Below are 15,189 nucleotides of genomic sequence, written 5' to 3'. Positions count from 1 at the left end.
TCCTGACCCACAGTTTAAGAAACATTGCTTTAGTGGATACATAGATGGTGTGGACAAACAATTATGTGCAGACAACAGGCCATTTACATTAAGAATAAAGAAGACTAGATGTTGTGTTTGGCTTCCACCTGCCAGAACAGTAAAGGCAGAGGACTGCCGTGATGCATACAAGATAAGTGAGCTTTAGGCATTTCTGGCAGACTGGATGCCAACCTAGCTGAGAAAGTGCCCTTCCCTATATGTCCTGTCATGGCAAGACCGACTAAAAACACCCTTAGACACTGCCATTTAGGAACTCCAAAATATAAAATGTTATTTCTCCAATTGCTCAGATAAACCTATCCCAATTTGATTTTACTGAGACTGAAATTGTAATTTTTACTCTCTCACTCTCTCTCTCTCTCTCTCTCACACACACACACACACACACACACACACACACCCCAATATCAAATTCAGGTGGTTAAAAGCCTATACTGCAGTAGTTCTCGAACTTTACCAGCCAGTGGCTCCCCTGATCCTTGTGGCCATTGGCCATGGCTCCCCATTACAACACCTCACCTCAGTTACCCCCAAAATGGGGATGAAGGTGTTATAATTATAAGGTGTTGTTATTATACACTAGAAACAAAAAAACAGCTGCCAGCACTCTGAGGCTGCAATCCTAACTACACTTACCTGAGAGTAAGCCACACTGAACAAAATAGAACTTACTTCTGAGTAGACCTGGTTAGGATTGTGCCCTGAGTTTGTTAGCAGCACACCTGGAGGGTTTTGGAAAGGGAGGGGGGAAGTGATGAATTTGCTGGGGAATTTGCTGTACACAAGACTTTGTTTTGTGTGTATCTGCTAATTGCAAACTGAAATCTAGAGACTGTTTGGCTACAATCCTAACCTCAATTTCCTGGGAGTAAGTCCCATTGAACACAACAGGACTTACTTCTGAGTAGACCTAGCTAGGATTGTGCCTTTTGTCTTATAATAGCAGCCAACATGGGAAGTACCCAGGAGGCAGGAGGAAAATGGGGGATGGCTGAGATGGAATGGGTATTTTTATTTTTTAATCAATTTTTGGAGACAAAGTCATCAAGAGTGGCTTCTTTTTTCTTTTTTGAAGGGGGAGGAAAAAGAGAAAGGTGAAGAACCTTGCTTAACCTGACACAGACCCCAAGCCCATGTAGGTCTACTCAGAAGTAAGTCCCATTTGAGTCAATGGGGCTTACTCCCAGGAAAGTGTGGATAGGATTGCAGCCGCACAGAGTAAGATTACAACTCACCCCCAAAGTAGATGGGGGCATGCTCACACACATACACCCCAATATGCAGATGCCACCCCTATTCCCCCCAGGCAAGACAGAGAAATGCAGGCTGTGGCATTTGGACACTCCCCCCACTAAGAGCAGACTGGGCTCCCTCCTTCTCAAGCAGAGGAAAGTGCTGCACACCTCCCAGCTTCTCCCAGTCAGCCCTCTTTCCACACCTTCCAGTTAGCCTTCTCTCTGCTGCGTACCTCCCAGTCAGCCTTCTCTCTGTTTGGTGGGGAGGCTCCATCACCTTCCCCCACCATGTTCCACACACCCTCCCCAGCTCACACTGCCCCACCCACCTTGTTCACAGAAGAAAAGCACTTGCTGCACTTGCACTTGTTGCAGAAAAGCAGGTTTTCTGCACTTGCTGCAGAAAAGCAGCAAGTCCGGAGGCAGCATGTGCAGCTGAGTTGAGCAGAGCTGAGCTGAGCAGCTGTGGCCACCTCTCTCCCCAAGATGCCTTAGGAAGACCCTGGGGGCTAGCCACGCCTCCCAAGGGAGCCCCCAAGGCACAGATTGACTACATCAGCTATACTGAATTAAAATGGGCCACCCACAGACAAGGCAGTGGTAAATACTTGGAGGAGTCCCTAAGTATGCAGAAGCAAATTAAAACAAAAGCAAACTGCAGACCTTTGTTAGCTTCCAGGTGCTGGGTGACCTTCATTGAGCTTCCAGAATGTTTGTGGCAGATAGAGATAAGAAAACGCTAAACTCTTATTGTCTGGAGAGGGCAACTCCCACCTTTCCAGCTACGCTTTGTTGGGGAATGCCACTACCTGGCTGCTGCTCAATTGAAGCTATACCCAAATCAAGGCTTTCTTTGTTGTTTTCTCTGGAAAGTTCTCATTCCCACCCCAGGAGGGGAAAAAAAGGATCTAAAGAAACCAGTAGACTGTTTTGACTATTATTTAAAGCAATAAGGAAACAAAAGAGAACAGTTAAAATGGAATGCACTAAAATCAGCTTTAAAAGATACAAGAAAATGGGGGGAGGGAAGAGAGAGAGAAATGTATCCAAAGTAACACACAGACACACATACACAATGTTTATACTACCAGAAAATTCAGGTGGATGAGTGCGTATCAGATTAAAGGAAAATAGGTCAACCAGAATAGTGTATTTTACATACTCGGGAGACTCTCTCAGTACACAGAAGTAAATACTTAAGGTCAAGAAAACAGTAAATCAAAAAACAGGTTAACACCACTTTATCACGCTTGATGGCCACCAGCGACATGGAACAACCACAGCAGAACACCCAAGTGGGAGGAAATAAGGACAGGGAGGGGGAACATCCCTGCCTCTATCATCATATGAACAGCAAACTTGAAGTTCAGTCAACAACTTTTGCCACCAGCTGCATGTGTACAGCCTTGACACCACATGTTCCAGAACTGGCCTCTTGCCCCAATCTCTGCAGGCCCAAGGGGGGATCAGCTCTCTCAAGGAACCCTCCTTGGGGGACCCTGCAGAAGTCTGGTTGGCAGGACAGAAATATCAATAAACAAATAACTCTAATTTCACTTAAAACCATTGTTCTCCCATCCCACTGGAAAAATAAAGCACCTCATTTAAGACTGTACAGACCTTTTGTTTTTCAGAGTGGTTGGCTTGCTTAGCAGCCTCCAGCACCAACTGATCATACTGCTTGCGTCCTTTGTACTCTCGAACCCGCTTCTCGTGCACCCATGCTCTCTCAGGCTGGTTGCTGAAAAACTGAACGTGATATTCCCGTGCACCTGAAATCGAGGGGAGGGGGGAAGCGTCAAGTCTGTCAATTTGGGGCACACATATCCTCTCTTCCCCCTCCCTTTTTAAGCTGCAAGACAATAGAACTCAGAATGTTCCACTTCTTCTTTTAATCAAAGAAGTGACTTGTTGAATATTCATGCCATGCAATAACTAGCCCTTTGAGCATGAGGGTCTAACCATGGTCTGTTGGAAAAGGTTTGTTTAAGTACAACCTAGAGTACGGGACTGCTAGCACAGCACCGGAGCCTACACATTAACGGGAGTGAGGTTGTAAATCAACATTGCAATGTGCCTGAGAGAATGTATGCTGGAATCGGCCACCAGGCTCTATGCCTCCATCTGGCCAAACAGTTACCAACTCTGTCCCTCTGCTTCCTTTCCCAAGGAAAACAAGGAACAATTCTGCATAGTCTTATCCCCAAAGTTCTGGGACCAGAGTACCCAAGGGACCACCTGTTCCTTGAGAAACCTGCCTCGATGTAGAGACTGATCAAAGGCCTTTTTCCCAGGTCTCCTGTTGGGGCAAGCACTAGGAGCAGAGCCTTCCCAATGGTGTGCCACAGATTAGGAACTCCCTTCCCAGAGAGGGCAAAGGTGGGGGTGTGTGTCTTCCCTTGTATCCAAGGTTTTGCTTAACTGCAAGGGGTTCTGAAACAGAATCCCCAAGGAAACAGGGGTATGACTGTAATCAATTAAACAGACACTCACAATGAGTTTCCAACATACCTACTCAAGGGGTTTTATTTACTTGCCTCTTGTGTTAATTTTGGTATGAACTTCAAGCTGTGGATCGCTGGAAACCATGCAGGGCCACCAAGGATATGTGCCCACCTTGGACCAGACCAGATCTCCAACCTCAAACTTGACATCACTTGTTACTTGCGCTGGAGGATGGGGGGATGCCTGCTGGGCCTACACAAAAAAGACTAAGTGGTATCATCCATAAACAATAAAGGAACAGCCTTTTTTCTTCTCTGTGCCACAACTTCTCTATCCAGCCGATCTTCTGCACAGAGAAGTTTATACCAAAGACCACCAAGTATGGGGGTGAGCTGACCTTTCACTAGAATAGCATAGCAAAAATATACACACGCTGCAATGTCAATTAGGGCCCCGCATGTGTTCATTTTTAACTGTCAGGGACCAGAAGACTCTGCGGAGCAACAGAAAGTCTGCTTCTATGGGCTGACATCTTTATCATTAGCCAGTCTCTCATCTATCCACCAAGCCTTCTGCCTCCTTCCCTAAACTCTCATAAACAACACCTAGTATTATTGTAGATTTTTATCATAATTTAAGATGTCAGCTCCCTTGGGAGCCTATCCTTGCTTAGTGTACACAAAGCATAGTGTACACTTAAAATTAAATAAGTAAAAAAATAAAAAGGAGAGTATATAAAACCCTGTGGAGCTCCCTTCTTCCTCCCTTGATATTTCTCTAAACACACACAAAGCTGTTCAGATACTATTTGCCATTCTTTTACCTCTACGTATGATGAGATAAGGTTTTAGGCTCCCAGGTTTTTTCTCCTGCTCCTCCTTTTGAGAAAAAAACTGAAATATACACACTCTTGATTTAACAAACCTAATCTTTATCACTGAAATACATGATAATTCAGTTCTCACACACACAAAAATATTGCTTGCTAAATTTATGAAGTATGGACTATTTCACAAATACACCCAAAACAATAATTACAAATACTGTATGCCAAACAGTGAATAGGACTTTGCAGTGCCAAGTCCCAGAGGCACTTCTAGGGGGAGGCAGTAAACCAAAAGGAGAAAAAAAATTAACAAATGTTGACAAACAAAACTGACATTGTAGAGAACAGAGATAAGGCTATATCCTACCAAAAGAAGGAAAGACCACAAAGCCCCCTTCCATTGGACTGACTCATCTATAGTTTATAATTTGTGTCAGTCATCTTGACTTGCCACCTTTCAAAAAAAAAAGGGGGGGTAACATTTGCATATAAATAAATATTTTAAGCTCAGAAACAGTTTAGATTGTGAAAACTGCAGCGAAGGGAGAGGGTGAAAACTTTCAGTTTTGAGTTACCTGAACTTGATTGTTTCGTGGTATGTCTAAAGCTCAGAAATAGTAAGTAGGCCCGTGTTATCCATGAGGGTTCTGTTCTGGGAATCCCCGCGGATAAGAAAAACCATGGGTTTTCAAACCTGTGGTTTTTGTGCCCCCACTCTGTGAACCTGAACAAAGCTGAGCTCTGGCTGCGTCTGAAGGGTCTTCCAGGCCTGCAGAAGCAGCGTGTGACCGCCTGCTGCCACCATGGGTCACAGAATAGCTTCTTCAGAAAAAAAAGGCTACTACCTGGTTTCCCAAGGAAAACCAAAAGTGACGTTTTGATTCCTTATAGGGCATTCTGAGGCCCGGGGAAGTACAACTCCCCTCGCCTCTAGAGGGTCCAGGTCTGCCCACCCACATGTTTGGGGAGACTGCAGATAAAGGAATCCACAGGTCCTGAATCCACACATAACATGGGCCGACCTGTAGGTTATTCTAACTGACATCAGTCAACAAAGACCTGAAATGACTGTTTGACGCTGCTTCGTTTGAATGCAAGAAGAAACAGTTTTATTTACAACTGCAAGTTGAACTTTTTTTATCTCCTCCTTTGCACTGAAAGGAGGAAGAGGCACAGGTCTGACAGTCACAATAATGTGAATTGGCTTTGATTAGTCTGTACTAGGCCACAACACAGACACTATCATGCAGCCACGTCTGTGGTAATCAAAGAAGACCAGGCAGTTGTCCTGCCTCAGCGCCCACATCTTGGTCCAACAGGCTCCCCACACCTTGTGGATGATGACTAACCCTCTCGCTTTTAACAAAGTCACATGACTTTTCTGGAGTCAGAAGCCCACACGTACTGACCGGAGTTTCGTCCAACAGTATTCTTTCTTCCCTTGGCTTTTCAGGCAACGTGCTAAGCTTCTCATTTGGTCTCTGAAATGAGTTTAAAACAATGAAGGAAGAGTCAAAAGGAAACAACAAACCAGGACAGGAAAAAATTACAGAGGAAACAGACCTGAAGAGGCTGATTCACACCCCTAGTCGCGCGATCCCAGTCTATTTTAGAGTCCCATTAATATTCTGCTTGAAGCACACTCAGCAAACCTCTCTGTGGCTTTACATCGACAAGATACAAGCTGAAGAGGTGCAGGAAGGAAGGGTGAGGGCAACCAGCAAGGACATGCAATTTATTGGATTGACTCCTCGTCTGCAGCATTGTTTACAGTTGGAACAACCAAAAACCTTCTTTAGAGACAGTCTTTCATTCGGATCAATAGGTTGTTCCGCCACCAGTGAAATTCAACAAAGCAAACACAGAAGTTACTGGTATGCATGATTTGAGAGGCCATTAAAAGAACAAAAACATACCACCACAATTTAAAAATCAAAGTTTCACAACATAGGTACTTTCTAAGTCGTGAATTAAGTATATTTAGTTATCAGAACAATCACATCTTGCATCATGGAGCCAGAATAATGTGGCCCCAGACTTGGCAGCCTTCTTGCCAGTTCGGCAAATGCAATTACCTGAACTTTGGGAATATGGAAGTCCTCCTGCGTTTCACCCATAATCGGGGGATGTTGGTGCAAAGTAATATTCTTAGCAGACAGATTGCTCAACCAGCAGTTTAAGACAGAAAGGTTTGTTCTTGAGAAAGAGGTCAGCATGAGGTAGACACAGCTTCTATTTAGGTTTTCAGGGACACATGGCAACACTGCACATTTCATACATTGTCACAGACTACTGGATTCTTTGGTGCAATTTGAGAAATAAGACCCAGAGGTCCACAAATTTTAACACAGCTTACTAGCCAGTGGAGGGCCCACGTATCTGCGGATCGGATCCATGGGGCCACCTCGCACGCGCTCCCTCCAGAGGCAAGGTGAATGCTTCTCCCCTCGCCTCTGGAGGGTCTTTTGAGACCAGCAGAGGACAGGGACGTCTGACTGAGCCCTAGAGGTGAAAAAAATCACTTCTGTTTTTTTCACAAAACTGGAAATGACATTTTAAGTGCCTTATAAAAATGGACCTGTTAGGTTCAGAGGATGCTCCGCTGGGGATAGGTGTCCCTCCTATCTGCAGATTCAGATATCTACAATAGGCTCAAGAACAGAACCCCCGCGGATATGGGGGCACGTCTGTAATTGGGGTTGCCACCAATGCTTGCTACCAATGCTTTTTCCTCCATCACGACCTTGGGCATGCTCAGAGGACTTGTGAGAGTGGTAGGGGTTCCTCTCAAATGCAGTGGAATAGGGATAAAGATGAAAAAAATAGCCTTAGCCTCTCCTGTGGCTCTGCAGGGCTGTCTTCTGCACACCAGTAAGTCACTTCCGGGTCGCCTGATGCATTCTGGGGTGAGCCAGGGCCCAGGAGGGGGCGGTGAAACCCAGAGGTGGCTTACAGGAGTGCAGAAGACTGCCTTGCAAATGGTACTGTTTTGTGGTGTGACAGTCAGGAAGGCTATTTTCTTCCTGGTTTTTAGTTTTTTAAAGGTGTTTCAGTATCCGCAGATAGTGATATCCACGGGGTGGGCCAGAACCAAACCCCATGGATTTCAAGGCACTACTGTAACTTGCTAAAGGGCACAAAACAAATGTTATTAGTGGGAGGCTAAGCCAGGTCTCCCTGATCCAACTCTCTGTCTATTCCAGGGGCGTCAAACTCATTTCATTCAGTGGGCCAAATAGCATTCATAAAGCAGAAAGTGATGTCATTAAGCAAGTCATGACCGGAAGTAAGCACTTTTTTCCTCACTCAGGAACGCATTAGCTGCATATGATAGAAGAGAAAATACACAAATCTTGATCATATTTTCAAGATATGGGAGATCCCAAGTATCATGTGGGCAGCCCTTTCATCAGTGACACCTCAGCACAGCTGCTGAGAGCATATGGTGGTGCTGGGAGAGCTTGAGGGCCAGATAAGGAGCTTGAGGGGGCCACATCAGGCCCACAGGCCTTGTGTTTGACACCCCTGATCTATTCAGTCTAACTCTCAAAGCAAGCTAAGCCAGGCAGAACCGAAGAGGCCCATCAGCATACTTGTGGTGTGCCACTCTAGCTCTCATCCAGCAGTCTTAGACACACCAGACAACAGCATGCCAAATTGAATCCCTGGAGATCACATGAGGAAATGATGAAGAAATAGTCAGGAACCTACTACCTCATTTTGGGTTGCCTTGGGATCCACACCCTAACACCAAAAGCTGTCCAGCCACATCTTTAGCTAAGCTGCAAGATGCACTCACATTGCACTGGTGGTGAAGGATGCCTTATAACAATGAAAGGTATCACACAAACTTGGGGTGGGTAACTTCATGCTTGCCACAGAATGTCCTACCACTGCCCTAGCTTTTGTCGAGATATGCACAAATTTGTAATGTATGGATGTTTTAGGATGGCTATCCACACATCCACACATATTCCTGCATCAGAAAAATGAAAACTGTCCTGAAACAAGACTATGAGACAGTCCCCACCAAATAAACAGGGTTCAGCATGTAAACTACAATAGAAACTAGCCTTCAGTCACTTGCTCTCCAAAAAGCCCACCCCTTTTTATTCTCTCAAAATCTTATACGATATTGTTGTAAAACCCTTAGGAGTGTCAAACTTAAGGCCCGGTAGCCGGATGCGGCTCGTGGAAATTTTTTATCTGGCCCTCAGGCTCTCAGCTGCTGAGAGTGCTGAGGTGTTACTCCTGAAAGGGAAGCTCACTTGAAAACTGAGCTTCAAGATAGCTCACTTGAAAATATGATCAAGATATGTATATTTTCTCTTCTACCATTTGCAGCTAATGAGTTCCCAAGTGAGAAAAAATGCTTATTTTTGGTCATGACCAGTTTAATGACATCACTTCCTGCCTAATGATATCACTTTCGGCCCTCAGCAGGCATCATGAGTGCTATTTGGCCCTCTATGTGAAATGAGTTTGAGACCCCTGCCTTAGAACATAAAACTGCATTTACTAATTGTTGCATGGAAGCCACCAACCAATTTATATGTAACCATAAACTACACAGGAAAAATATCTTCTTAAGATTAGAAGAGGCTTCCTTCTTACACTGTCAGTCTATGTTTGAAAACTTTTCTCAATAACATCTTTAGGAATGATAAGAATAGTTGCTAGAAATCAGAAAATGTAATGTGATTTTTGCATTCTCTCTAAAGATACCAAACTCTCTCTTAAAGGAAAAGTTTGATGCACCTTTAACAGCTGTCATTTCACTCAACTGTAATAAAATCACTAAGAGTGACATTAGTCCCATTAATAATACATCTGGCAAGATCTCAGGCTCCTGACATCACTTCCACAATCTGCATGCTTTATTATAAAAGCAGAGTTTTGATTTCCTTTGCAACCTGCCATATTAAAAAAAATTTTTTTTAATGGGATCCATAATATGACCATATTAATTGCTGTATGTTTGTCAAAGTATCCATAATTTTCTAAGCACAAACAAAAAAAAAGAATGAGAAGAAACACAGTTAGGAATACTGGTCTTTAATGCATGGAAGTAAAAGAAAAAAAACTTATGACATTCTTGTTTCACTTACAGTTTGTTCCTCTGGCTCCAGTTTTGGAATTTTTCGCGATTTGCGCTCTTCTGAATGAGAAGAGTCATGTTTGCTACTTTTTTTCCTTTTCTCCTTTCTCCCTTCATGTTTCGACTTCGCGTACTCATTCGCTTGTACTTCATTTAAAAGGTCCCCACAGAGAGAGGACTCGAACAATTCCCTGCCGTTCTGAATAGTTTTGGTTATTTTTAACTTGATTTCGGGGGAGCCGGTCTTCTTTGGAATCACCGTTTGGGGTGCGGAAGGAGGTGGCGGTTGTGGGGGGGACGGTTTTTCCAGAATTTCATGTGACCTTGCGTTATTATTCTCCATTGGATAATAATCTGGGGGACTAAAGTTTCTAACTGCACCAAAGCCGTTGGCTGAACCATTGGGAAACTGGCTATAGGACTGGTATTTGGCTTGGGGTTCGTACATGCTGATTGGTGGAAATCCATTAATGAGGGGTGGAAGATCCTCTGTTGTTGGCGTAGGGTACTGAAAGCCTTGCTGCAAGGCAAGGGCAGCTTCATATGGTGTCTGTCTCCCATCTTCAGTGATGTCACTGCTGGCATCAAAAGCATCCTCTTGGCGGTTGTTAGCCGAGTCAATGAGTTGAGGTGGTTGCTGAATTGTGTTTCCCATGATCCCTTGCATGAAAGAGAAGGAGAAATCCATTGTTCTGCTCCAGCATCCTTAGCTTTCCCTTTTTCTCATAGGGCCTAAGAAAGAAAAAAGGGAGTTGATAAAGTGCAAGGTCTGTAAAAGTTCTCTGGTAAAGATTAAGAAGTTGGAAGTTAATTTAACAAGTATTTCTCTCCCCACTAAAAACAAGAAAGGTTCCTGAGCTACTGAAAAGGCTAAATGGACTACTAAAGTCTACTTCATGAGATGCACAAAGTGTTACGAGGATAACGAGGCTGTGACTTAGTGGATTAAAAAACAACCAGTGGATACCAATGCAGTGGAAAAACAGCTTTAAAGACTCACTTCTGGGTTTCTTGCTCCTCCATTGTTGCCCCAGAATGCATCATATAGATGCTATACTGCATTCAGCCACTAGGGCAGGACGTCTGGTCTAGAGGGTAGAGCCTCCGTTAGCCCAAAGATAACATCAGAAGATTGCCAGTTCAAGGACACCAGCAGCTCCCTGAACGGCTGAGAATGGCGAGACCTTGAAGCAGCTGACAAGCCGAGCAATTCCACCTGCTCTTGGTGTGAGCAAGAGGCAATTTGGCTGCCCTCCATGTGAGAGATGGAGCTGCTTGTCAGCCTGCGTGGGAGGCCAGAAGAGAGACCAAACCAGGAAGATCCATTCTAAAATGTTGTTGGTTCTTGAAAAAGAGAATCTCTATGAATAACGGAATCTAATGAAATGAAATTATTCCATTAGACTCCATTATTCACCCCATCTAGTGGTTGAATGCAATATAGCATCTATACCAACACATTCTGGGGCGACAACGCAGATGCAAGAAACTCAGAAGTGGGTCTTTAAAGCTATCTTTAACCCCGAGAAGCTTTGGGGGGGGGGATTGTAAAGAAGATTCTAGAAGGCCATTAAATTTCTGTGAAATTTCCAGAAATGTCAGGCTGTGCCTTTTACATTTCATGACATTCTGAGATCCACCATTCACATTTTTTCCACTGCAGTTGTGCTCTCGCACATATACACACATATACGATGCATCTGTTAGTCTTTAAGGTACCATATGACTCTTCTTTCCACTGCAGCTGACAAATATGGCTACCCTTGTGGAATTTCCTCACTAAAACACTGAGTCAACGTCCCTCGGTCAAGAGCTTTCCACCATACACAGCTTCCAGGATACTCCAAACGTAATCTCTTGAGATAGTTATATTTTTGTATAAAACAAATACAGTTTGTAGCACAGACAGGAAAAACTAGTTTAGTACGTACAACTGTAGTAGTTCCACAAACTGCATTTTTGACATACAAATCTGAGGAACCACTTGTAGTAAGAAACCAGCCAAACTGTTTTACAGAATCACTCAGCTGCAAGTAAACAAAATCTTTCCGTGCATTTATAATAGAACTAAACTGACCAGAAGCCTCTCACAGAGAAATCCTCTTTGGATATGTTCAAATGCTACTTGTACATCACCTTGAATTGTCCCTAGAGAGAACTCAGGAGCAAGGGCCACCTGTGTGCTTCCTACCTTTCTTGAAGCACTGTGGGGTAAGGGAGAACATTTGAACCAGGAGCTTTCTCAGTTGTTTGAATGTGGATCTTCTGTACTCTAGAAGAGTGTTCAAACAGTATTTTATCTCCCAAATAAAGAAGAGATCCCACATTCCAATGACCACAAAACCACCTAAGCTCAGGTGTTCACTGAGGCTACAATCCTATACAAACTAACCTGAACTCAACAGGGCTTACTTCTGAGTAAATATGCATATAGCTGCACTGCAAGTCATATTAAGAAACCTAACTTTGCTTTAAAAATTGTGCACCTCACATGGATAAGTTTCATTTGGTATGTTAACACAGACTATCATTTTACTCTTAGGAAAAATACAAAATATTTATTGCCTTTCAAAATGCATTTATCCCTTATTATACGAGCAACTGCTTTACAAGATTTTGTTGTAACAAAGCATATAAATTCATACCTTTAAATTTGGTATACAAGCCCATTTTTACTTATACAAGATTTCTGTTTGTAAAGCACTGTTGGAACTCATGCTGGAGAAGATACAACAGGGGCAAGTGTGGTTTTTGACCACAAGGGGCAGGCATTTTTCCCAGTAACAATGCCTTGCCTGGGTTGCTGCAATCTCATGGCACATGTGTACACACACCCTCTCTCGTGCAACCAGTTCCTCCTTCTACCCCTCTTCTCCCTTGGAGTGGTTCATCTGCCTAGCACCTCTCCACACAGACAGGCAGGAATGTGCCACAGTTGACAGCGATTCCCATGTTTTGACAGCTTGTTGACAGCTCTGGGAAGGGCTAGCTCCACAGCTGTAATCCATCAAGGCCAATGGAGAATCTGATGGACACCTGAGCTTCATTTGACCTTGATGGGACTTTGAATGGACATAGACTGAAGGGATGGCTCACCTGAGCCTAATTTGGACTTAATAAGGGGGCTGCAGGACAAAAGGCAGTTTCAAAAGGAGCAAAGCCCAGAGCACCCTGGACCCAGACCTATGAGACATGGACGGACCAGTACCTACAGGAGAAGGGGACTGCCAGAACTCTGCTGAAGGACACAGAAGAGAGGACTGCCAGGACCCTGCTGAAGGAGACACTCTGCTGGAGAGGACACAGTGGAGGGACTCTGCTGCAGAAGACTGGACTGGGAAGACTGGACTGTGCTTTGGAGACTGGAGTGGACTTGGACTGGAGGCTTTGGACCTTTACCCACTGAGTTAAGTGGAGTTTTGGGGAGAGGGAAAGCCTCTGGACAAGAGGACTTGCAGGGAATAAGTGTTTGCAGCAATAAAGTTGGTTAATTGCTATAGATAAGGAGTTCTGTGTTCATTCCTTTGCATACCACAGCTGTTGTTTCTAGAGATAAGGACGTGTTAATTAGCCAAAAAAAGTTGGCATTGGGAGATGGAACATTTTTTGGACGGGACAGGAGGTTAATTTTTGGGCTCAGGAACCAACCAGAGATCATAACATAGGGTCCTATGGGAAAAACAATTTTCAGCATATGAGGTTTCGCCATGTGAGCAGTTTTCATGGAATGGATTAAGTTGTAAACGAGGAATTGATGTACTAAAACACATTAGAAACAGAACTGAAGGAACAAACATGACCAAATAATTCCAGCACAGTTAATTAAAGTCAAGAAGGGCATAGAAGGCAAAACATACTCTTTTTAAAATGGGAAAGGGTAGTCAAAAAGAAGAGAACTATAACTCTTACAAATTAATATAAAGCTAAAATAAGGAAAAAAGCTGAAGCATACAGTGTTCATAGATCCCTGGTTAAGGGATGAGACATCATGATTAAGCTATCTTTGGGATGAATGACTCATTCATGGTTTTAACAATGGTTGAAGTTTATGCTGACAAACCAGGGTTTACCATTAATCAAAGTTCTGAAACCAGATTCAACTATTGTTAAGTGCAAAACCTTCAGAACAAAGGATTGTGACCCAGTCTAAATCCTTGTAGTGAGTTAAGAATTCACACAATATTTTGGATGGTTTAGTTGCATTCTCAAATACAGTTTCTGTGGCATTGCACCTCAGAAATCCACCTCGAGATATGTGTGATCACTTCATGCATGGTGTTTTTAGTTTAGCCGGGCCCAACAAAACCCAGCTGACTCAATTCCAAGCCCTTCAGAACCCCTTTATACGTATCTAGCACAAGTAAAGAACTGGAAGAGAGGATGAGTGTCTCCTCCATTTTCAGTTCTGTTACAAGAAGGAAAAGATGGAGGCGGGAATGGAGGCTCTTAGCAAAGAAAAGCCACAGCTGCAGACAGCTCTTCCCCCTGCAAAGACAGCTGTGGACATGCAGCAGAAGAGAGGGAGTTGTACAGCTATTGTGCTCTGAGATTTCGGCTCTCTAAACAAATAGGGAGGAGGGAGGGAGCAATCCATACAATCCAGGCACTCAAAATTCTTACCCAGCGGTGCTCCTTCAAAATCATCCGATATTGAGAGGCTCTACTTTCCAGGATATTTCAATGGCAATATAAGTAACGTCTTACATAACAGGAATACAGTAATTTCCCCTGAACTTCAGAGAACCTACAGACTCTGCTGAGTAATTCTGGTTTTCAATTAGAAGTGCCTAAACTACTTGAAGACGGTATTGAAACAAATTCAACTCAAGCAGGACAATGCTGTTGGTTTTGTTTCTACAAGTTGACATGTGGAAAAGTCTACCAGTTCAAGGTCCAATGACACCAAAACTTGGCAGGGGTTCAGAGACAAGCGTGAAACTATTTTCCCTGCAAAACCAATCTAAATTTCGTCTACAGGCACTGGATTAGTCATTAGGTGCTGGATGCTTTTATAAATGACAGTAAACAGTCAAGATGTGTGTCACTATCTTGTATATGTGCTGAAGATGACTACAAATATGAAATGTCTTTACATTACAGGGAATAATTGCCTGTTAACTCTACTTTTAAGTGGTGCTGAAAGACACAGGGCCCAATCCTATCTAACTTTCCAACACCAATGCAGCCACAATGCTGCCCCAGAGTAAGGGAACAAACTTTCCCTTACTTTAAGGAGGCCTCTGTGACTGCTCCCCCACAGCAGGATGCAGCATACACCCCATTGGCTCAGCTGCATCAACTCTAGAACACTGGATAAGATTGACATGAATTGCATAAAAAATGCAACAATTCTTGTCATCACCCCAGGATAATGTCTTTTCTAGTGGCTATTGGCTGGTGTTCTGCATCTTTTTAAATTGTGAGCCCTTTCGGGACAGGGAGCCATTTAGTTATTTCATTTTCTTTGTAAATTGCTTTGTGAACTTGTTTGTTGAAAAGCAGTAGATAAATACTGATATTAACAACAACATCCTGCTTGCAAC

General features: G+C 43.6%; 1 protein-coding gene across 3 annotated transcripts in view; it reads right to left on the bottom strand.

Annotated features, from left to right (window-relative positions):
* The window catches only part of NSD3 (nuclear receptor binding SET domain protein 3), a 96,042-nt gene that overhangs the window by 65,250 nt on the left and 15,603 nt on the right, over window positions 1-15,189 (bottom strand). For all 3 annotated transcript variants that reach the window (XM_066639210.1, XM_066639211.1, XM_066639212.1), the window contains exons 2-5: window positions 9,657-10,378; window positions 5,958-6,029; window positions 3,815-3,974; window positions 2,898-3,049 (exon numbers count right to left, since the gene is read on the bottom strand). In XM_066639210.1, coding sequence (XP_066495307.1) covers window positions 2,898-3,049; window positions 3,815-3,974; window positions 5,958-6,029; window positions 9,657-10,334 — 1,062 coding nt within the window. In that variant the 5' untranslated portion in view covers window positions 10,335-10,378. The remainder of the gene's footprint in view (window positions 1-2,897; window positions 3,050-3,814; window positions 3,975-5,957; window positions 6,030-9,656; window positions 10,379-15,189) is intronic.

The sequence above is a fragment of the Tiliqua scincoides genome, chromosome 11 (genome assembly GCF_035046505.1).
Source record: "Tiliqua scincoides isolate rTilSci1 chromosome 11, rTilSci1.hap2, whole genome shotgun sequence".
Classification (NCBI taxonomy): domain Eukaryota; kingdom Metazoa; phylum Chordata; class Lepidosauria; order Squamata; family Scincidae; genus Tiliqua; species Tiliqua scincoides.
The sequence above is the reverse complement of the archived record's forward strand: the minus strand, read 5'-3'. Positions and strand labels throughout refer to the sequence as shown.